The sequence below is a fragment of the Falco rusticolus genome, chromosome 12, assembly GCF_015220075.1.
Source record: "Falco rusticolus isolate bFalRus1 chromosome 12, bFalRus1.pri, whole genome shotgun sequence".
Classification (NCBI taxonomy): Eukaryota; Metazoa; Chordata; class Aves; order Falconiformes; family Falconidae; genus Falco; species Falco rusticolus.
The window spans coordinates 17,651,004-17,675,841 of record NC_051198.1 but is presented as its reverse complement, the minus strand read 5'-3'; the positions used below and the strand labels follow the sequence as shown (position 1 = coordinate 17,675,841).

Below are 24,838 nucleotides of genomic sequence, written 5' to 3'. Positions count from 1 at the left end.
TGGGACTAAAAAAGCAGATTGTCAACCAAGATCAATGGGCTGGATTCTCTTGTGGGGAGGTAGAATGATGAGTAGATGCCTTGGAATCTACAGCTTAAGGCAAAAGTAAAATTTTCAGTGAGACTTAAAGACTTGTATTTAATTCTTCCCCTGAGAAACTGTACTTTGAAGCATTTAAGTAAGATCAGGATGAAGCAGGGTTTTCTTGTTTTGTTTGTTTATTTCAAATCTTGGAAGCATCACCATTAAGCACTAGAGAATTTGTTCCAAAGATTAGACTGCATCGTGAAGAGCATCTCAAATGGGAAAAAGCACCCAGCCAGTAATTGTTTCTTGGTTCAGAAACTAAATGGGCAGATGAATTAGAGAAAACGGTCTTTATGTTTTGAAGTAGAAATCTGAAAGCCGCAAGAGTTCAAAAGGAAAACTGATTAAGAAGAAAATATTTTAAAATCTCCAAAGATCTGACAAAAACTGAGAAGCTCATACCAACACATATTTTGCCTTGTTAGACTCTCATCAGGTTGTTATAATGGCTGTGTTCTGGCAAAGAAAAAAAACCCAAAAAACCCCAAGAACTTTCAAAGTAAAAATATTTTTGTGGGAAGTAGTTAAGACACTGAATTAGCTGACAAATAATGCAATTATATTTGCAGAGCTGCAGACATTTAAGACATTAATAGTTGTAAACTTGCCATTTTGGTGTGATTAAAAAAATCCAGAGGCAGAGATGACATTTCCCAATAGTCCCTGTGATGCCACAGAATAAGCTTCTGAGTTTCGCTAAGGAGAAACCAAACTAGCTCATAAGTACTAGGTCAGTCCACTGAGTAAGCAAGAAACCGCCTGTGAATTAACAGTGAGAAAAACAGTCTCAAAGAGATGTGTTTCATTTAGAGACTTTTATGATCATCCAAGGGATATACACAAATATGCAGAAGATGCTACAGCCCTCATGATCTTAAAGATTAAAAAAAAAGGAATTTCCATAACAAAACAGTACAAAAAGAGAAAATACTCATCTTAGCCATTGTAATGAGCTTCAGCAGAAGATCAAGTTTACCTCCTTAGAGAAAGCCAAGAAAATTCAGTTCATTTGCTAAGTGCTTATATACTGTAGAGATCACCTATAAAGCTCAGCAGAACTTAGATAATTATATTTATCAAGACAGTAGAAAATACATCAGCATTATCAATGAATGCATCACTTACAAAAGAAAAAAAAAATCTCAGCTTGTTTGCTTTGCATTGTGTGTTTTCAAAGACAGTAGCATGATATCACAGTTTCTATTTTCATACCAACAAAACCTACAAAATCTACTGCAGAAATATTACAGGAAAATTTCAAAAGGCCTGAGAAACATGATTGTATGCTGTGCTGACCTTCACACCATAGCAAATGGTCTTTTTTTCTCCAGTATACAAATGCAGTGAAGCTAGTAAGATCTGTCTCCTTTTTTTCCATCCATTGAATTATTCCATAGTCTCCAAAATACACTGTCTACAGCTGGCTTTTAATTTTTATAATTAAAGCACAGAGCTGGGAGATTAAATGATGCCAGCCTTTTCCTAACTAATATATAGTCCCTGTGTCAACAGTTATTTGGACATTTGTAGTTAGAAACCTTGTCAAAGATGTTTGACTTTTGCTATAGGTGCTGTCTGTGCTCATCTGTTAAAAGACTGGAGTTTCTGCCAAGTTTTCAGGCAAGTTTGATGATTTCAAAGGAATAAATGTCTAATACACCAAAAATTCCCTGGAAAGGCCACATACACCTGCTGTGGCTGAAGGCTCTTCTGCCACTATACCATTGCCTTTGCAAACTTGACCAAATTGGTAAACCCTTTGAAACACCAGAAAAAACACCACCGAAACAATGAGCATTCTTATTAAAACAGAAGTCTAGAAAACTTCTGCAAGCATCTACGAACAGCAAAATTTTTATGGAGAATCATGCCTTCACAAGCACAGTGAGTGAAGACAAGTGTGGTATAATTGTTCTCCACTCAAAATAGGTAGAAAAATATATTATATCAAAGATGGAAAAAAAAAATTAATGTCAAGTTAAAGGAGTCCAAGACAGACTAGAATTATTTTATTAAATCAGGAACAACATCAGGCCGTGGGCTGTAGTTCAGTATTAAAGCCCAGGAAAGCGCATACCATCCAGAAGGTCAGACAAGTGCATCCTCACAAGCTGCATCCTTAAGGTGAAGTGTTACTCATGGAACACGCGTTGGAAAGAGAGAGAGCTAGGACTGTTAAATCAACTGTAGAACCAGTACACTGAGAAAAGATGGCCAGAAATGTTTTTATTTTGCACAGGTATAGAACAACATAAATGTCTTTTGACACCCTTGAGAAAAGTTCCTTAAACCCCAAGGTACATTCAGGTGTGTTAGTCGATAACTGAACAAGCCATAATAAGACAGGTAAGCAGATCTAATAATGTTCCTCAAATAAACTAAAGGCGAACATTTCCAGACCATCAATAGTATTAGCAGATGCTCTTTTTCAGTCTACTTTCAAAGCAACGTGAGCATTGACTAACTTAGCAATCACTTTTTTTCTACAACTACATACCCTCTTTTAGACTTCCAAGCATAAAACAGGCAAACTGAATGGCTGTTTTTTGAAGGGGACCAGTAGATGTATCTGCTTGTGCAGTACTGACTAAAGATTGAGACAGCAAGTCTTGCCCAGACAGAACAGATAAGAGATCTGTCTGAAAGTCCACTGGAATTTCATTTGCTCTGCAGACAAAACAAGGTTGCTTGGAGGTAATCCAATAAGTTGTTTCAACCATTATTAACAGAAAGGATTCAAGAAATGTGGCAAAACTGTTAGATTAAAAAAAAAAAAAAAAAAAGAAGCAAGGCTGAAGGTTTCAAGATTTGTTCATTTTCAGCACTCATTAAATGCCTGAATCTCCAGAACCTTGCTGACATTACTTAACCTTTAAAACAAAGGCTCAATCATAAAAAAAACATTCTCATAAAACACGAATAAGATCCAATGTTATCCTCAGTCGAGGAATATCAACATTAAGCACTTTAACTTCCACTCTTTCTCCAGGACCTAACCCCAGGCTTCTTCTCTGCTTCACTTTAGAAAGTTTTGCTTCTGTTATGTTTCGCACTGGAATCAAACCTGCTTTTCCCACACCAATATCAACAAAAACTCCAAACGGTGTTGCGTTTTCAACTTTTCCAGTCAGAACAGCACCAACACATAAGTCTTCAAAGCAGACTATGCTTCTCTTGAAGTCAGGTTTATCAAAATCTGTAACAAGAAACAAGAAACAAAAATAAGACACTGGAGAGAAACCTTGTATTTTTTTCTAAGGGCTGTTTCCAGCTGATTGTTTCTAATTAAGAAGTCATCCCAAGGTAGCTGTAAGGTCCCAAATACTGCTTCATTACATTTTTTGAATAAAGACCCGTCTGTGATAAACAACTGATTTCTTGTATTTTATGAATCACTTTAAAAGACTATGATTAATGGAGTAATAAGTGTAGTGAACTCTGAAACTATCACAGGGGATCAGAGGTGTGTAGTATATTAGCGAGTGACTGAAAGATTCCTTAATTTTTCTTGGAGCTAGAGAGAAGGGACTTGAGGTGACTGACTTGAGCTAACCAAATTATACCTAAAATTTTATTCTGGTAGCAATTTATATACAAGAAGGTGAATACTCAGTCTCATCGCATTCTAAAGAGAAAAGTCAACAATGCACTGTTCTTAGGCTTGCTTGCTCATCTGCACTATGACATCACACAATCAACTGCTTCCTATGACATCGTATGATCAACAACTGCTTTGCATTGACAACTTAAAAATCACAAAGGCATGATTATAAGCAGGCAATACTGTCTTTCCACTGAAGATTCTCTTTTGCTTTTATATCTTCATACGTTAATAGCCCATCCTAGTGTAATTTAGATGTGAAACCACCAAAACAAATGGAGATCTAGAAAATACACATTTTCAAGATCATTAGTGGGAAATACTTATAAAATCTGCAAGGAAACCACTAATGAATCCAAAAAAGGGGGACAGAAAAGTTACTTTATTTTAAAGCATAAGTGTATTATTTGTTATTACAAGCCTACATCCTTGCTGCCTACCTTTATCTCTTGCTGTTGTAAGAGTATCCAGCTGTAAGTTTCATTAAACAGCAGCATCTCCAGATGTTTTACTCCACTGCTTACCTCTTCTTTCTTCCCCTCCACCTCAAACTGTTCAGCACTACTGCAAAGTTTTAACCAAAGTAGCACATGAGCCATGTGCTCCAGTTACTCTTGTCTCCAGGAACTGGTGCAATAACAGAACAGAACTACGCACTACTGCACTATTGTTCCACAGACATTTATTACTACTGTTTCAGCTTGGTCTCAGCATTTCCCTCCATGGTGGAGGGCCAGCACAGATTTAATCAGTACAGAGTCAACATATTGAAACTATTTCATTTGTTAACAGCCATACAACTCCCCTTCCTATGGCTGAACATGCCATGACTTAAGACAGGATTCACACTCCTTACCTACTGAGCTGGAAAGAAACATCTGACAATGATATAGCTTTTACCTTTCCTGAGAAAAGAAATGGAGTTCCATGTCCATGAAATCCTGCTACTGACTTTAGAAGAAAATGCGCTCCTTCAGAACTGCTATGTAGAACAACCAAACTGAGATTACAGCCTTCAAAACAAAGGTTTACCTGTTCGGATGTCAAAGCCTTCAGGCTGAGTCAGACCATCAATGATCAGCTGCAGTGTGTGCACCGTTGTATTTAGCCTCTTGGCTGTACCTTCCAGCCCTTCCTTTTGAATGACTGCATTTACTTTTTGCTGCATATCTGCTTTTCCTATCTCATTTGTGTTTCCACCAATGAAAGATAAAAACCTGGGAAGTTCAAACAAAGGTAGATTTGTAACACCCTTTAGCGGGAACTGAACGTTTGATATATTTATGATTTTTAATTACTTTTGCATTGACGAGTGAACAAAACTTCTGATAAAAAAAATCAACAGCTAACAGTTTCTCAAGTGAGTACCTTCTCAACTCATCACCAATCAGACACATACACATAAACCTAGAGTCTATCTGTATAAATGCATCTCCTGGAACAGATTGCAAAACTAGAAGGAAAATTTCAAAATGTAAATTACTTCTCAGACCGATGATCTCATCTCATGCTAAAATCCAATCTGACTATGAATGAAAGATGTTTTTTACCATGAAAGTTCCCTAGAAATAAGTGAGAGTGCTGTAATACTGCCATTTTTATTGCCATTTTCATTCAAATTAAAATGAAATAAAAATGAAATAAAAAAAATTGTAAAACAACAATGAGCATTTTAAATACTAGATCAATATGAATATTCTTTAATCAAATCTAAAATAAACTTTACATACTCTTGTCTATGAACTTCATGATTAAGAATAATTAGTTTTTTCCAGAAATTAGGAAATTATCAAGTCCAAGTAGTTACACAACACAAACACCCTTATCCTTCCCTTTCATCACATACACACACACACATTGCAGATTGAGACACATTTGGCCTGGCATTTAAAAAGGCTGAAAAATACTTTAAAATAAATACATCTTGATCTGTAATGTCTTTTCTTAAAATAAAACAACAAAACCACATTTACTGAGGTTTTTAGTTAAACATTGTTGGGACATACACTGAGAAGTGCAGAGAAGAGATGACAAAAATTCACGTGCAGACCCTACTCTTTGCTATCGGTAGTGATGCCTTACACGATGGTCTTTGAACACTGAATAAGCGCCCTTATTTTTACTGAAAGACTTAAAAATGCAAAGCAAGTCTTTAATGGATATAAACCAAGGAAATGATGATGTAGCTCATAGAAGCTGAGCCACATTGTACTAAGTAATTTGTCCTTTTCTCAGTAGATACTTCAGTTTTCTGTCCTGCTGCTCTGCTCCACACCTCACCATGAATAAGACTCTTCTACCCTGCTTTATCAGCTCCCTTCTTGCTGGAGGGAGGCAGATCGGTTTTTTGTGTGCTCTCCACCACAGCAGACAGATAGAATTATTGTCTCTGTCTTCCAGAGTCCAAATAAACGTTCATTCCAAATTCCCAAGAGATATCCCTCCCTCCTGTCCTTATCCTACTGCACAACAGGTGTGAACTACAAGCCACGGAAGAAGTGTGGACCAGCAGGTTTATGCCCTAGGTGTGGGGAGACATTCCACTCAGTAAGAAAGCTAAAGCCCCTGGTACTCAACCTCATTTCCCCCATCAAAAAGACATGCTGTGCTTTTATCAAAACCTAAGGCTAGTATTATTTTTGGAAGGCGACACAGTGGTGGTGTGGTTTTCTTGTTTTGTTGCTTGTTTGTTTGTTTGTTGGTTTTTCTGTTTGTTTGTTTGTTTTTTTACCTGAGGAAACTAACTGGCATGATTTCAGTTGGCGAGGGATAAAAAGCTATGCCCTGAAATACAAATTTAGATTTATTTTTGAGAAAGTCTAAATTGAAGGAACATAATTAAAGCAATAGCCAACTTTCAGTAAATCACAGATTCATCTTTGAGTGCAAGGGCAAAGCTTCAGTCCAAAATGACCACTAATTTCACCAAAAGGACATCCGTTAGAACTTGCCGTCAGAACTTCCACTTTTTTACTGAATTCGAGTGCAAGCATGGCGATATAAGTGTACTCTTAGTTCAAACACATAGATTTGCACTTAATAGTAATAGATACAGTTTTCACATTACTTTTCTTAGTGCATACAGATCTTTCATGTGGCAACATATGAAGAAAATAATTAAAAATTAGCAAGGATTTAGTGGATGATGATGTTCTCAGGATTTACTGAATTTTGCTTTGATTGACTGCATTTCAACTTTTAACATCACTTTTTGAAGTAGTTTAAGGTGGTCTGAAACAAAGTAAATACCAGAACAGACACAAAATTGTCTATAATATTAAATATAAATTTTTCTTTTCCAGAAACGAACAAAACACTACTCCTCCTCAAATATTTTGTCTAATAAGAGCCTATATTAAAAAAAATACCAGACCTTCTATGAAACCATCTTCTGTTGGTCTCAAAAAAAAGCACCAAAAGTGGTTGCGATGATAATACTGAAAATGCGCATACACCCAGGTAAAGCGCTCTTCATAAAACTCCTGGGGGCTGCTGGCTGCTGCCGCTGAGGGATGGACAATGTCCCACCAGAGCTCTAGTGACAGGCGGCAGCTGCCCCAGCTTTGACTGACATGCCAGATGTAACACAACAAACCCGACCCGACCAGCCTCATGACTCAACCTTCTAAATAATGTATGCTTTACCGCCCGCCTCTATAAACAAGTTTGCTGACATTCACGTACTTGACTTCATTTCACTTCACATGGAAATTCAGCTCTAGTACCTCCAAGTAACATTTTCTCACCATTAGGATTTTGCAGAAGAGCATTCACTTTGTAAATTGATAACGGGGTGGGTTTCGCTGCTAATAAGTGCAACCACATGGAGCAGCCATTGATGTATAGGAAAACCCCCTCTTCCATATAAAACTATCAAATGTGTGGATAATGCAATCAGAATGCACAGGACTATGTGTAGGCTGCTGGAAAGAAAACCAGCCCAAAAGAGAACACAACCTAGGTGCCTGAGCCCTCAATTACTATTCATAAAAGTTATGTGCCCCGCCCCCCCCTCTGGAAATCCCAAGGAAAGTACTTATCTAATATTAAAATAGATTCCTCATCTAGGAGAGGGTGATAGGCTTGGGCCCTATGTTATCAATTACAGTTAAATAACTTAAGACAGTTACTGTTCAGAATAAAATTTTGGCTCCACCTGAAGATCATGCTTAAACAAACACTCTGGTTTAAGTATATGAGAAGTCCACTGACCTCAGCAGAATTATTAACATTCTAGAAATCAGGCAATTGGTTAAGAATATTTCAGAATTAGGAAGTATATTATAAGCAGAACAGAGCACTGTAAAAAGGCCCAGCATGCAAATAAACACAAAAGAAAGAATCTTAACAGAAACAATATATTTATATTTTGGAAATTCTCACCTTTTTAGGTTAGGTTTTGGTAAAACCTATGTATTAAAATATTTCCAAGAACCAGTTTCTTAGTGATTACAGATGTAGTTTTTAAAAATACTGTTGAATCTATTTATATATGACTAACTAACTATATATATAGTTAACGTATCATTTTCACTCAAATGAACATAGCCTGAGGGCACTAAGAATAAAAAAAAATAAAAATCAATATAAAGCACAAATCTCTAACTGAACAGTGATGCATAATATTGATCATTTCTACTTCTAAACGTCATTGCTAACAACAAAGTTAAATCTTTCCTTATTAAAAAAGCAACCCAACAACTTCTTTTGAGAGCTATTTCAAGATCAGAAAAAAAGGACATAGTCAGTAGTAAGACTGGGATATGGCTACGGAAGGGGAAAAGGAGATTTCCCTTAATTTACATATTTTTATCTTCATAACGTTAAACTATCTCACTATGATCTTTGAAATATCTCACCCAATTTGTAAATGACAGTTCCAGCTGCACAACATGAGAACACAAATGATCTGTGCAAAAAATGAAAGCCCTTCAAGTATTTTCCTGGCTACATATAACATGCTATATAACACGTTGCAGTAGTTCAAGTGTTATGTTTATCTACTAGAATGATAAAACCTAAAGAGAAGTTAACAGAAATGGAAATGGGAAAGATGTTTTTTCTGAAGTGAGGTCATTCTCAGAAGATATACTATCCTTACTTTCTCCAACGCTGAGTGACTGACAAACCTTCTGTTCAAGGCACAACAACTCAGATAAAAGCTGCCAGAGTCTTCGGAGAGTCAGAACAGAGTGAAATTTAGCTGGTTTAGAGACTTTCAGTTTTACGGTTTTGAGATTTAGAGGCTGCTCAGAAACCTCAGCAACCACTTCAGTTCTAAAAGCAATCTTTGCAGTCTTACAGGACCTGCAGAGAATGGTCATGGCTAAATCACTGATGTTTTTATTTAATACATAATTTCATCCATCTTACTCAGATAAAGAAAGAAAAGTAGCATAAATGTAACAAATAAGCACATCATGTTCACTTAACATACACATCTGCACAAAATTATAGCACAGCCCTTGCAATGTTTAAGAGATAATGCAAATTTCAGTGGAATGCAAAAAACATTAAGAAAAGAGTAAAGATATTACCAAAGGAAGCCTTCAGTAAATTTTTAAGAAGTTACATTAAACCTCCCAAAAAGCTTCTTATAACGTGCAGGAGTTCTAAAGATTTGCAAGGGTTTTAGTCACAGTCATTTCTGTTTTATGTAATCATTTCCAGCAACACGACTTAAGAGCTGGGAGTACTGGATTCATTGCATTAAAGCAACATGATACGCCATTACATCTTGTCACAGTGCACACATGAATTAATGGTAATGCAACATAATCACTCTGAAAACAAAACAACTTCGCATTAGCACGCGCTTTGTTAGGTAAAATGTAAATTCATGACAGTAGCAAACTTAAATTATGTAGACATTTATATTTTAGTAATGTTTTGAAAATGCAAAAGCATTATTTGTATAATGCAGGTTTTGACTGTTCTTGTTCCCACCAGTGATAGAGATCCTCAATTTTCAACTGCTGATGCAGATTACACAGCAAACATTTGTGCATTACTCTCTGTAATTAGTTGCTGGAGACAGAAAGTTAAAGTTTCAAATATATTTAAAACTACTTACGTGGTTTAGCCAGATAAGGATATTTTCCCAGTATGTTTTTCCTCTAATGGATAAATTATTAATATTATAGATTATGTGACTACATGCAGAAGACCAGAAAGCACTCAGATAGGTTTATATGTTCAAAATGTCATAAACTAAGAATCAATGAGTTTCTAAATGCAAAAAGAAATTCAGACATGGTTACACTGCATCATAGCCACTTTGCTACCATACCATTAGGCATGCTGTTGTTAGCTGTTCTCTTGACTACTGATATATCACATAACTGAAGCGTAACCCAAGATACAAAATAGTGAAACATGATTAATTATCCACAATGAATCAGTACTACAGTTAAAGGAGATCATTCTATAAAGAAAGTTCATTTTTTTAAATTCCTTTTTTTTTTTTTTTAAATGCAACCAGTAGGAAGTTATGTAAGTTTCAAAAATTTCAACAAATTAAACAATACCACTTGAATTACGGGTCTAGTATTTCTAGTGTAACTGGAGGATAATTCTTTGTTATTTCTAAGTTCTTCTAATCATTCATGTTAATATATATTTTGCCTCACATAAAAGTTTAAAAATGTCTTTATTGGATAGCAATTAGCAGTGAAAGCCTTTCCTGCTCTTCTACTTAGTGACAAGATAACTTTCAAAAACGTGTCCTTGAAAATCCAGCTACTAATAGTCAGACCTGTGAAAGAACCATTCTTCTAAAGCAATGAATATAAACTATTAAGTATTAGGCTTAACAACCCTAATTCTGCAAGTGTTCTCCTTAATCAGGGCTACCCATTGCCTATGGAAATTATCATAAAGATTCATTAATTTAATGAGATGCACTGGTTTTAGGCTTTTTAAAAAGAAACGGAAGAATTTAGTAAAAAGTCTTATTTTGCCCAATAAATAGCTTGAACACATATACACACACATGTGTGTGTGCATGCAAGCACAGTCTTACTGAAGTGGACAAGAGATGCCTCTGATGATTTTGTAGTGAATTTAAGGAAGGGTATCCTACCACAATAAGAACTGTCCTCTGTAAAACACTCACATATAGACTGCATTATTAAATAGAACAACAATCTTTTAATGGTTCAAACACCGTATCAAGTAACCATTTCCTTCCTGATTACTATTCCCCTTAAGCATTGCCTCAGTTGCTCAGTGACAACTAAGAGACCTGAACAGAAGCAAGGCAGCCCAGCAGAGAGCTGGAAAGGCTATCAAAGGACAAGCATGAAATTGCATAAAGGGCAGGAGAGAAAGACCACTTGCTTTCGGCGGCGTCTCCCTAATTAACAGTTTTCCTTCTGCATTTTCTTATGTGTCAGTACTTGCCTTCAAAGCTAGCAAGTGCAGCTTTTCAGCATAGCAACTAAGATACTATGGATCAGCTGCTACATCCCCCCACGTACAGAGCAGCAGAAACACCAGAGATATTTGAAAAATGATTGACCCAGCTATGATGGAATATAAAATGTTATCAACATAAATGCTTTGCTGAAATGTGCATCAAATCTAAATGTTTTACTTTGGTGAAGACTAAGCGCATGAACGAATGCTTTGCTGATTCCTCTTGGGGTTTGGAAGTCTTCCTGGGCTTATCAAGCAGCGTTATCAATACACAGCAAAGGGCAAGAAATGGATCTTCACTGCAGGTCAGTCTGCTCGTACGTCAAAAACTTCTCTTAAAGGCCTAACCAACCGCAGTGAGTAGTACTATCCTCTACCAGGCAAGGTCATAAACCTGAGCAATTAGCCAAGGAAGATCGTCACCTGCCATTTGCTAAATCACAACTTAAGATCTGTTATAAATATCAGTAAAATATTTCTAAACCAGACCGAAATGCAACCTGTCTGCCAGATGCTACAATCTGTGAGCAGCAAACACACATTCTGAGTACCAACCTTTTGCAAAAAGCATTTTTATGATTTATTTAAATAAAAGTCAGTAAATGTTAAGATTCAGTCATATGAAACCAACTGCATCCAGCAGACTGATACAACAAAGCAAAAATATTGTTCTCTTTCCAGCATTTTGATTTATAAGCATAACCTGGTTTAACTTCTTGGGGCTTCCTAAATGTTTCCTTGGTTTTCTTACCAGTTCTTTTACATTATGTACCAAGAAACTGGATATGCTCTACATGTTGTATTAATTGTACGTAGAAGATTCTGCCACTATAAACTGGTTTTCACATATAGACTTTTCAGAAACTTAAAACACAGCTCTGCTTTGCAGTAAAATACACTGCCTACAAAGTTGTCTTTTTTTTTTTTTTTAAATTTATTTAACCTTTAGGAAATTCTGATTCATATATTCAGAGGTGTTCACAAGCTTGGTCACTGCACATGACAAAGCCAAGTTTTGACAGTATGGAAACCATGAACAGAAATGTTCTGGTCATCTGCAAAGTGTGTTAAATCACCAGTAGGATGTTTACCAATACTTTTACAGAAATCGTACAGATTTTAAGTTAAGATGTTTAAATGCCATAAATCAATCATAGCAGCACCACTTGTGCCACTGTAGTAAAGATTACATCAGTGTTTCCATTATAAAACCCCTATTTTTCAGGGGTTTCTAATTCAGCCATAAAAATTGGCTCCAGCCTAAAGCTTGGCAACCAAAGTCACCACTTGGGAGCAATTCTTTTAACCATTTTTTTAATTTTTTTAAAATGGATTGGCCTTTCAAGCTACAAAATAGTTCAGAAAATTAGTGGTTTCAAATTTTGGTGAACTTCTATCCCTCAAAAACATTGTTTTCAAAACTGATAATTTTGTATGTCATAAATCTGTAATGTGGACTGCTGCTTTGCAGTAATTTGGATAGAAGCAGTGGATAAAATTCACCAGCTTATTTTGTTTAAAAATAAATGTAATTTCCCATGAAAACTTTTAATCCAATAAAATTTTCAGAAATTACTTTCTCATGGCAAGATGTGGTAGACATTGCATGAGGAAGCCTTTATGACTCATTTATGCAGCATCTATTCCATTCATTTTAATTTCTGTGGTAAGAGGTATGTAATACAGTATTTTGATGCTTTGAATTAAATCTATCCATCTTCTTTAAGACAACAGTTTTGCCCTTTGGTAACACAGATCCACCCGTGTGCTTGACATGGTCCCTGACAAAGTTCTGTGTAAGCACAGAAAAAGAAGAAAGAAAAACTTTGATAGCAGCAAAGCAACAGAACTCCTTTAAAATGTGTTTTGTTTAAAAATCTATTATTAAATACTAATTCTAACCCACTTATAACAGTCTCAATTTTTCTCATGCACATTATTTAAATTATAAGAACTATCAGTTAGGTTTAAAACCTAGCTTAGTTCTAACATATTAACAAGTCCTTTGGATGTTGGTTGATTTCAGTAAGACAGCTCAAATTAACAACATGAGCATGATTTGATCTTCAGGCTCTCACAAGCTCTCTCATGAACATAGGCTTAGCAAAAGAGAATGACAAGCCCAGTCCCCTGCCTGCCTATCAAAGTCAGCAAAAGTCTTCAACAGGCCTGATATACTTTGGACTGAATCCTTGACGCAGCCTGAATTCCGAGTAGAATTTTTTCTTGATTCATATTTAGGCAGCAAATTGGTTTGGAAAGCTGTTTCCATAAGTTCCAGGAAGCTTAACAGCTCATGCGCTTGTTTTTTGAAAAGTCATTTTAAATATATAATCATTGCTAAATTATAGCATTAGTTGCTTGAGGGGAAGATGTCTGGTTTATATTTAGCCCTTATGTCACCAGTGTCAATTTTTAACACTACACTTCTTGGCTTTTGTCAGTCTGCTGCAGACCTGTATTTTCTTTTCTTCAAACAGCTATTTACCATGAAAACACATGAGACTTATTTGCCCCCCCCCCCCTTCCCTGCACCATTTGGTGATATCAAACTAGTGTACGTCAATACAATCTATATCATAAAAGTTATCACCTTTGTATTTAACTTCAAGCTTTCAAGGAAACTATATTTTGATTGCAAGAAAAAGAAAAATATTGTTGAACAAAGTACCTTCACAGAAAGCACAGAAAGCACTTTGAGACTTTTTTTTTCCCCTCCACATCAAACTATGTGTACAGTTACTCAAAAATATAAGAATACAACAGAGAAAAAGCCCAAAGAAAATAGAAAAGTGATTCAGTTAATTGCAGAGGCAGACTACACTTACTAGTTTTGGTGTTCCATTAGCAGATACTGCTGAATTTTTATATTTGTATTGATATAAACTGATTTTCTTTTGCACAAAACCCCCTGTAAGGTACAGTACCTACAACACACACTTGGATCCAAATACTTCACCTGAAAATTCAATCTAGACAGGCAAAGTGGTGAGAAACAGAACAGACAATGCCACAGCTGAAAACTTAAAAGCAACTGCATTAGCTAAAGAGAAACGACATGATCGGTAGCACTGGCCTGCAGCCATGCCATACTTCTGCAAGGGCTTTGCAGCTCTGGAAGTCCAGCAAGTCTGACCCTGAGAACATTTTAAGAAACAGCAAGGTACCTTCCAAGCAGTACTGACTGTGCAATAGGTGGCACCCTCCTCTCTGAATCATGCATAAACCTGTAACTCAAATCACTATCTTTTGGTTGTAATGTAAAACTTGTGCTCATTAATTATTTTTTTTTTAAAAAAAAGGGTTCCCAGCCAAATTCCAAATCACAATTCTATGATTTGTGATACCTACTAAAATTGTCTCCAGAATTTCAACTGTATGTGAATAGCTGAGCTACCCTATACAGTAATAATCCCACTCACAACTTCAGATACAAAAGTAATCTGCACTGCTCTGGGGAAAAAAAAAAAAAGAAAAAAAAAAAGACACAATTCTTTATTTTCTAACTAACCTGTGTGATGGTACTGTATGTAGATTAATTCCTGTAGTATTCCACTATTAACTGGCTACACTTTGCTCCCTGAAGCAACCTTTCCACGTCAGCCTTTAAGTGAAGCTGGTAACACTGTGAATACTTTTACTGATTATTTTTTAGTGTACAAGGGCTGGAAAGCTAAATGTACTATTAACCGAATCCTGAATACTTCATATTTAAATTGAATGAAATACAATATTGAAAAATCAACATAAATTTTAAATAACCAATTCTTATTTTTTTTTCTTTTACACTGACTCATTCTGAATAATCTCCAGTAGGGGTGACCAAGCTTCCTTACCCTCTAAGCCACCTACCTAAATAAGGTCATTAAGATCAGGACCTGATTTTTTTCCACAGCTGTGAGCAGGGCAAAGAACTAGAAACAAAGGAAGATGCATAAGGAAAAAAGAAATAGTCATAGAAGATGAGAAACTGAAGTTACCCACACACTGCACGAAGAGCATGGGCTCTAGCAGGCAACTGCACAGTGGCCCTGGAATCAGACACACAGAAGAGCAAACTGTGGCAGGCAGGGAATGAGAACAAAAGTGCACTGCACACCTAGCAGAAGGAAAGCACACAGACCTACACACAGAAAGTTGTATATGCAATTGTATCCACTGGAGACAGAATAGCACACACACTGTAGGGAAGGTGTCCTAAAAATGCAAGGTTCTGTAAGACTTTGTTAGATAAGAAACTCAAGCTTCATGAAAGCAAGAAATTTAGCGTATCTATCTGAGGCTTAAAGATGGTTTTGTTTATAAAGCAGGAAGCACAACTCTGCTTCTCCAGGAGTAATATTCTCAGAGATCATAAGAATCCTAAAGCATGTAGCTACTACTGAAATTAGCTCTAGCACCTTTTAAGAAAAGAACCTGTTCACCGCAACTCACTTCCAAAAATAAATATGTGCTGGTTTATGGTGGGAGATAACGTTTTTTCAAGAGGACAAACAGAGCCCAATTTCAAACAGGGCTGATGACAGCAAAGATCACAGCTTATACTAGCATTTACTGGCTGCAGTATCCCTTAACCAGGGGCACACATGGATTCCTAATTACTTTTTTCTGACCTACACAAAACCCATTCTCTTCTTTTAGCCAGAGATCACTTGGTAAAACCACCATGGTGTTCGTGTATTTGGGAACTTTATATATACATCGTAATTAGATCTCATAATATCAGAATTTAATTTAAAGGCTCATAATAATGACATATGCTCACATATGCCCATGTACTTATGTGCACACTCAAACACACAAACAAATTATGGTGGTCAAAATTCACTAAGCAGAAAGTCTGTTTGGCACATGCTGAACGTAAGCAACAATGTAAAAGCAGTTCTTAATGATGCAGAGGTATTAAACAACCACTGACTGAAAATGTGCATGGCATTTCAATTATTTTATTAAAAACAACAAATAAAATCATGTTTTAGTTATGGCCTTTTACATAATATATGGGGGCAAGGTAGAAGAAAAAAATAAATCAGTTTTTAGACATTTTTAGAATGAGTTATTTGTCTCCATACTTTGTGATCCTAAAGTCCAAACTGAAAATGATGTGTGGCAAACAGAAGGAAATTGAGAAAAGGGACTTCAATGAGATGCAAAGTGGTGAAATGAAGATGACATTGTCATGAGAGGAAAGTCTGGCAAAGTTTTGAGAATTCACTGATTTCCTCACTGAAAAACAATGTGAAAACCAAACAAAGAATAAACTTAAAAACTTGCATGGAAATAAGAAGCAAAACACACCAATTGAAAACCCTCACTTGTAAAGAGCTTCTGAAGCACATCTTTTTCTTGAAGAAAGGGGAGAAAGCATCAAATTAATGTAAGTATTCCTGTCTCAAAAGGCTGAGCAGGCTGCTGTCTGAAAAATCAGTACTTTCATTTAAAAAATTTACAACATCAATTGTTCAAAAGCTTTTCCACCGCTTACCTCATTGCAATGCTGTAAGACTCTGGATGAATACAAGTTTGGTCCAAAGGATTGGGCTGATGGGACACACACATTGTTGGTTTACTCTTCTTTTTACCCTGTGCACCTGCTTTAGTCAAAACTGTGTGACTTCCAGATTCAGTTTTCTTATTACTGTCAGAAATCAAAAATGGACATGTCATTCTTAACAAACAAAATCCTAGCCCAGTGCCCACATGTGAAAAATGCAATCAGACTCATATATAATGTTCATTCTTAAAAAAAAAAAAAAAAAAAAAAAAAAAAAGTACAAAACCCTTAAAAACCCATTCTGGGTGAATCTTAACCATACAATTACTGCACACATTGATATGTTATACTTTTATGCCATAATTTATTTAAAACAAACAAACATTGGGAAGGGATTCTGTGGTTCATAACAATTTCTTCACGATGACAAGATTATAAAGAAAACGCTACACAACCTATTGTATTGTTTGCAATCTGGATAGCAACTTCTGTTTGTAAAATGGGGACAACCACACCTACTTGATAAAAATCTTGAGGATACTTTCACACTTAACTGTCAATTAATAGTCTGCATAATTTTAAATCTGAAAAATTTATAAACAAAATATCCTGTTCATACCATCTTTAGGTAAGCAAATGGCATCTCAACTATATGTATAAACCAAGGAAAATATGTGAATGCTTAAACCTCAGAAACTCCTTAAACCACATGTATTGACTTCCTATACTTAAATTTCTGAAGAATTCTCCTCAAACATGGGCTAGGTAAAAATCTGAAAAATTTCAAATCAAAGTAACTCAGACCAAGACTTGCTTAGAACAGGAAAAAGCTAAAGGTTGGATATACCACCACAAATATTCAGAATTTATAAGAAACTTTTGCAAAAATTGTTTAATACAGCTTGCCTTAAAACTTACTGAATATATTACTGACTCCTAATCAGCTTCAGTTAGCATTTGGATTGGGCTCTGTTTTTGGTTTTGCTTTCTTTAATTGGCTGGATGATGAAAAGGCTGAAGTCTCAGAGACATCCATGGACATATTGCCCACATTGGTAGGAGGTCTTTACAGAAGACAGCAGAAAAAGAGATCTGTCCTCATGTGTGTAGCATATTTACAACTGGCACACTTCTTCCCTTAAAGTTTCCCTTAAGTAAAAAAGTATCCAGGATACAGTAAAGGCATCAAACGACTCCTACTGACAAAGGTTCCTTTAATGCCTCTTTTTGTTTGTTTTTGTTTCCTAAATCACAAAGTGTTCCTGCTTTTGCAGGACAAAAGAGACACATTGAAGGACCTGGACCTAGCACTCACACTTTGGGCTCTACCTATGCAGACCATCAGCAGAAATGCAGACATAACTTTCCATTATCAATTTTTAAAATAACCACTAGTTATTAACTTTCAAGAACGAAGCACAAAACCTAATTCACACAGCACTCTATAGCCATCAAGATGATTAGAGAGGACAAAAATGAAACCTTCTCAAAGTCTATTTCAAAAACGTTTGGTTTTGCCACCTGGGCCCACAAGAAATGTTGTGGAAGGCGATGGTGTTAGAGCTTTATTTTGGCCTCAAACTCCAAAGTTATAGCAGATTTCTCAGGTTCTACAGTGTTCTCAAGTTTTATAGAATCTGACTAACATCAGAAGCATGCTCCAGCAAGGAAAAAAAAAAAAAAAGCTATGTTCTTAAACATTTCACCAGTGAACTTATTGCAGCATTCACTAGAACAGATCTGTACAATATAAGACCTATCGATCATCTACAGCCTTGAAAGCAGTATCTTTGGTCTTCTGGTGCTTACAGCGCACACCAGTTGGCCTGCAGCATGTGCCGCCCTGCCAGATGGGCAACCAAGCTGTATACCTTCCAGCCGGGCAGGACGCCAGTCCTAATGGGCCTGCCTCCTGCCTGGAAGTTACGCGTGTGCTGTTTGGCCAGCAGCAACTGGGAATACATTATTGCTTCTGAGCATCGGGTTGGCTAAAAAATTGCATGTGCTTCCCAGGAAAATATTTTTTGAGAAGAGTCAGTGGCAAAAGGGTGGGGATGGTGCTACCACTGTGCCCTTTCTCTGTTCTTTATGTTAGAAGGAGAAATGGGAAAGGCAGGAGAAGAGACACTGCCCTAGAAAGGGCACTTTCAGTTGTGGAGAGGAAGGATTTCAGGTCAAGAGGAGCACAATGAATAGCTGCAAGAGGAAAAGGTTTGGTAGAGAAAGAGGGAATGAGATGGCAGGGAAAAAGATGACCCACTGTTGACAAACTGGACTTTGGAATGGGATTCACATATCTGAGACAGAGGGCAGTCACATCACGCTTGCTCGGCACAGGAGTATAACACAGAGAGTTTGATCCAGGCAGCTATTCAGCTTTCTCTCTCTCCAGGTAATGGATTTGAAACTTTCTGAAAATTCACTCTAGTTTACTACTGTTATCACCTGCAGAGTAATCTTTACCACATTAAAATGAATTTTAAAATCTCTAAATAATACCTGAAACAAGACTAAGGTTTTAATATCTCAGATCATGACACTACCGCATGCCAACTTTCTTCTACCGATTCAGTGGCAGAATTTATAATTAAACTTACATACTTATCAAACCCCTGAGTTAAAGGATTAGGCTTACTAGCCAGTATTATTCAGAGAAAGATCTATCTTCAACCAATGACTTCAAGAAGTTTCTTAAGATGTTGTCTTTCAAAGCACAATGGCCTGGGACTCAAGTCTCAAGCCTGAATAACAAACAGAAGAGGAGAAAAATATCTTCTGACACTATTTTGGATAGCTTAATCAAGATAGCTAACATCTCTGTTACCTGCAGAAGGTCTTTATATATTCTTGATTGAACCTGATGAAGCCAGCACACTGTTGGAAGGATTTGGGACCCAGACCTTTAACTTCCTTCAGCTGTTCTCGGTTTATAAATGGTCCATTCTTCTCTCGCCATTCAATTATATTTTTAGCTCTGTTAGCATTCAGTCCTGCAATGTGTCTAAGAGAAAAGTTTATCGAATACATTTATTACCATTGAAAAGTTATTAATACAAATGCTATCCATTATAAGGATACACATTATTGTAGAAAATCTGGTTTACAAAACTTAAAAACAGCTAAGAAATTTGCAAATAGACTCCCAGACCAAAGGCATCATCTGAAAAAGGATCCTTTCTCTTAGTTCTATGGAAGGAATCCACTCAAGTCAACACAACTTGGTAGAGCAATACAGTTCTGCACATACCTAACTAGTAAGCCAGGGACATTTAATTTATGATCTGTTCGCTCTTTCTGTAACGCCAATTCAATTTGTCATGTCTTATGGCTTGCCCCCAGCTGCCCTCTTCAGGAAATGATGTGGGAGAAGGGTTCGGGACAGATAAATTGTTCCTGTGAGAACAGCCGCCTTTCAGCTATTCTCTTCCAATGGTACTGCAACACCTTGCCCCAACATGAAGGGCTGACGTCTGCTATCCAGAAGGAGGGTGGCTGGGAGCAGCTTGCCTTCCTCACACAATCTGACAGATCCACAAAGCTTGTTCCTTTTCTTTCAGCTGCTCTTGACATAAAAGAGCAGCTGGGAACAGGCTGCATGACTTGTTCTGAGGGCAACTCAGATCTGGCAAAGAACTTACCTGTGAAGTGCAGCGGCAGTTAGCCAGGATCCTTCAGGAAGCAGCGGGTTTGCTGCACATTTTCTGTGTGTACATGAGTACAGCTTTCTGTGCATGGAGTATGTTAATCACAGAGGAAAAAGAGCTGTGGTGGGCAGTTACTCCTGGCACTAGAGAAGGAAATGTCACCCATCTGGCTCTATATATCAGATGCCATTACTTTAAGTCAATGGCAGCAGAGACCTGTTTGTGGAATGGCACAAACTGTTTCTAGAAAAACACCACCAGCAAACCTGGCAAGGTTCCCCCCTCAAAAATCAGGGGGAAAACATATATTGAAAAAGTGTCTTTCCATTATTCTCATCCTCATGCAAAAGTTAAAAAAATAATCCAAAGTTGGTGAAACCTCAGACTTAAATTGGAGAGACACACCTTTAACCACAGACAAAATATTAATCATTAGGAATGGAATTTTCTCCAAAAATTTCTTAGAAACATTATGAAATCCAGCTTATTTACACTGACAGAGGAACATGACACAGAATTCACAGAATTTTCCACTGATGATCTCAAGTTTTTCAGGTGCAATACTCAGCAGTAATGCAACTACTGTAGCACTGTCACCACTTCCACTTGTAATACACGTCAAGAAGTATATTTGATGCATCAGAAAGCACAAGCAGAAAGCCCTGCTCATGGTATATTCCAGCTAGGCTGACAGTTTCATACACTGTACATCTGAGGGAAACTTAGACTGCATCTACACAGCAGAACTGAACTGCTGAGGATCAAGTCAGATCCAGAACTTGATGCAACACATGCATATGATCATAGGCCAGGTTAATTAGACCAAAGTACTCAGCCAACATGGTTATCACCTGTAACCATGACAGGACAGTGTTACTCCATGTTCACAGTTTTGTGGCGACACTGCAGCACCTCAGCTTGGTACCCCCTGCTGAACTGCACAATATAGTGTAACCTGCAGAAGGCTGATAGCATTCGCCCACTGCGCTTGCTCAAGTGGGCTTTTATTTGTGCAATGAAAACTGGTCAGCCTCATTTACCAACAGGTACTGCTTGCTTTCTTACTAATAGCTGATCTAAATCTGAAAGAAGGCAAGTAAATCAGGAGTCAGACCAAGGACTGGATACACAGAAAAGGAACATGGAAGAGAAAGTGGAAAACCAAAAAGAACTGAAAGAGAGCCTCTTCCAAAATATGGAAAAGCATTTTCAAGAATTATTATAAGGGGTTAAAAAAAATAAAGACAGAGCTAGCAAGAACACATTTTTCCTTTGATATCTACTATAATTGTCACTATCAAGCTTATGGACATTCTTTTTCTTCTCCTCCCACTGCAGATGAGGACAGCAACACTTTTGCTCTTCTGAGAGGCTGTTCAGCTAAACTCTTCTAATTCTCTCAGGAAACAGAATGACCTTTTAATTTCTAACCAAGAGAAATAAAACCCAGAACATTTTCCAAGTAAATAATTACTTAAAAAAAAAAAATCAGTAAAAAGGGATAAATTTTTAAGCAGTTCCTTTTAAATCTTTCCTTTTCTCCTTTCCTCACCCAACTTTTACAACGTGTTCCACTTAGCAGTACCTATAAAAATACCTTCTAAGAGACAGAAAGTACATTTGAAAATCCCTTTCTCAGTGTAAAAATACAAATTAATTATATGAAGTCCTACTAAAATTGCAGTGTTGGCTCAAAATTTTTAAATATCTGGTTTTCTCCAAAGAATAGTTTTACCCTGGAGAATCACACATACCCTTAAAAACTGACTCTTAATGATCCAGTGAAATACTGTCTTAACATGTCATTTTCATGTAATTGGAAGTTTAACACAAGAGCCATTTGCTCCAGCTGAGCTTGAGTCAGATGGCAGACTAAACAGAGACTCTGTGATCCAGAGCCATGTAATTACTGGAATAGGAAAATGTTTGACTCACCTTAATAGTATTTCTGAGCAGATGTTAATATCAACTCCTACAAAGCTGACACACTCTTCAACCACACTGTCCAGAGTTGCTTTGAGCAAAGTCTGTGATACATCATGCTGAGAAACAAAAATGGAGATATCTAGTTACTGAAATATCAAAGCATAGATAAATAAGAACTTTAAACAACACTAACATTAATAAAATAGTTGCTGGAACTCATCAGTACCTTATGTGAGGGTACCAGTTAAAAAGATAAATTGTAGAATGTATTTTTGAAAGGTTTCCATTATCTCTTTGCAACATGTTTGTTATCATGTTCATCCCTAAAATAAGGCATTCTTCATGTGAATTTTTAATAACTATTTTTTTGCATCATGTAAGAACAAAACTATATTAAACACATAATGATTACTCAAAAGGAGTATGCTTGTGTTCATACACTATGTTTTGTCTGTAATCTGATGCTTATTTACCTCTCAGTTTATTAAAAAAAAAGTCAATATTTAAAAAATAAGGTATTTAGAGGAAAGATCACAAATGCTGTACTTTTTGCACCTGCACACAAAATGTTTGCAAAATTGTCCTATTTATGAGCATCACGCTACAGTACAGTTATTATTTACTAAAAGAACAAGTCAGGTATTGTATGAGGGTGGGCAATACATAAGGTACATATCAGCCCTGCAGCAACAAAATGTTTCAGATTTTGAACAGATATTTCTGGGAAGATTGGCAGGTCCTTGACCAAAGCACCACTAATGGAAATTCTTCCATTTTTTCCATTATTGTTCATGGTGTTTCTCCTTTTTCCCTGCCCAAAAGAAAATCAGTCACACTTGTCAAAGATAAAAGTTCTGAAGCTCTAAGATTTCTTTTTTTCCACAATGTAGGCATACTTCAATCTGTAACTGCAGGTTCCCCACACAAGCCCATCAGTGCTTAGAAGTCTGACCTGGAGGGAGAAGCCTCTCTAAATGCAGGAGCTAATTCAATCACTATGTTGGCTTCGCTTCAGGGCTCTTATACGTCACTCATGTAAATCTGGGTTGATCTGTTGTGGTTTTGTGATGCATTCATTTAGGACATCAAGCTGGATCCAAGCCAAGACACCCAAACACTTCATCAACTACTTTGTTTTACCTTCTAAGCTATTCAGATCTTTTAAAGATTTAACAGTTAAAGTAAACATGCCAACAGCATCAATCCCAGCTTACTAATATTGGTAGTTCATCAAGCAGTGCTTAATAACTGAAACAATCTTAAAAATTATGGCAGTGTATTTTCATAGCCCTCTCATTTCGGGTAATGGTAATGTGATGTATTTTCATGATGCGATACAAAATGAAGTTACAAACAGAAAGCACAAATTTCACCAGTATTATTCCTCCTATAAAAAGTTTGTATGCAAAAAGCCATGTACATGCATAAGTATGGGCATTTGCACACAGCCTTGGCCTCACAACCACAAAGCTTACTTTACACTTAACAGATGAAATGACGGTTTCTACTTACTAACGTGTTGCTACTGCAACACAATGGCTTCTTTTCTGAATAAGGAGATGTAAATCACGCCACCCCCCCCCCCCAAACCACCAAAACCACACCTTAAACCACACCTTAAAAAGAAGTCTTATGGTTTTGATTTTTCTGACTAACTTAAGATACAGTTTCTCTTAGTGAGGATGTTCTATATATTCCCTCCTCCTCCTGTCATCAGCCAGGTAATGTACTAGAGATAGAGGCTTCCAGCCCACAAGCACGCTCATGCAAGGATGCATTTATGTAACAGTACAAGAACCAGAATAAAACTGTTCAGAAACATCACTCACATTTATTTTCTCTTCTTCGCCAAGTACAGCTGCCAAATACTGGGCTAGATTTTCTATAACGAGCCACAAATTAAAAATTTAGTAAGATAAAGATACTAATTTAACAATTGTTCTCATTATGATGAAGGCAGGCAAAAGAAGAAAAGAAATATGCAGAGTATTCAAAATTTTCTTCCGCTTTTAGGAAAAGCTACTGACTCCAAGGTACTGGGAAGCTGTTTATTATATAGTTTCAGAAGTTATATTAACAAGTTCCATCAACTGTCGCAAGTTTTGGCCACCTCTAAAAAACTTTCTCTAAACCAACTACTTGGAATATAAAGTCTGTGGCAGAGAGTACGGGTAGACTGCTGTTTCCTTAGGTTTCAGTCTCATTCCTTAAGATGATGATCATTCTTCAGAAGGAATAACATGCAGTTACGTGATTTCGAATAGAGACATTAGCAATTATCTCCACAGTGTCTTATAGCATAGGGTGTAGCAAAGAAGGTAATCCATAGATCAGGCCTAATCTTTCTAAGCAGTTCGTTGGCAGCCACTTGATTCAGCAGAAGCTTTATTTCCAGTCTGCTGAAAGTGAACCTAGATAGCAATTCAGCCAGTTGTACTCTGCCCAAAACAAGGGAACGATATATCACAATCACAAGCTAAGCATCCTGAAATACTTCTGCTAGTGGAAGAAAGACCAGTGCTCTCAGATCCTCAGTTTCAAATACAAAATTGGCATTTATTTGAAGATTTAAGTTTGTGTAAAATTCATGTGACAGAATACACACAATCTGGAAAAACTGTAATACTCAACTGTGTATTTTTTTGCCAAGACAACAATAAGTTCTCAGGT

The 24,838-nt window shown here is 36.7% G+C and overlaps 1 protein-coding gene across 4 annotated transcripts in view; it reads right to left on the bottom strand.

Annotated features, from left to right (window-relative positions):
- Nucleotides 1-2,293: 2,293 nt before the first annotated feature.
- SRBD1 (S1 RNA binding domain 1) overlaps nucleotides 2,294-24,838 on the bottom strand; it is a 128,440-nt gene continuing 105,895 nt past the window's right edge. For all 4 annotated transcript variants that reach the window (XM_037405632.1, XM_037405635.1, XM_037405634.1 and 1 more), the window contains 5 exons: nucleotides 22,178-22,284; nucleotides 19,423-19,599; nucleotides 16,590-16,742; nucleotides 4,721-4,905; nucleotides 2,294-3,283 (listed from right to left, as the gene is read on the bottom strand). In XM_037405632.1, the coding sequence (XP_037261529.1) occupies nucleotides 2,994-3,283; nucleotides 4,721-4,905; nucleotides 16,590-16,742; nucleotides 19,423-19,599; nucleotides 22,178-22,284 (912 nt within the window). In that variant the 3' untranslated portion in view covers nucleotides 2,294-2,993. The remainder of the gene's footprint in view (nucleotides 3,284-4,720; nucleotides 4,906-16,589; nucleotides 16,743-19,422; nucleotides 19,600-22,177; nucleotides 22,285-24,838) is intronic.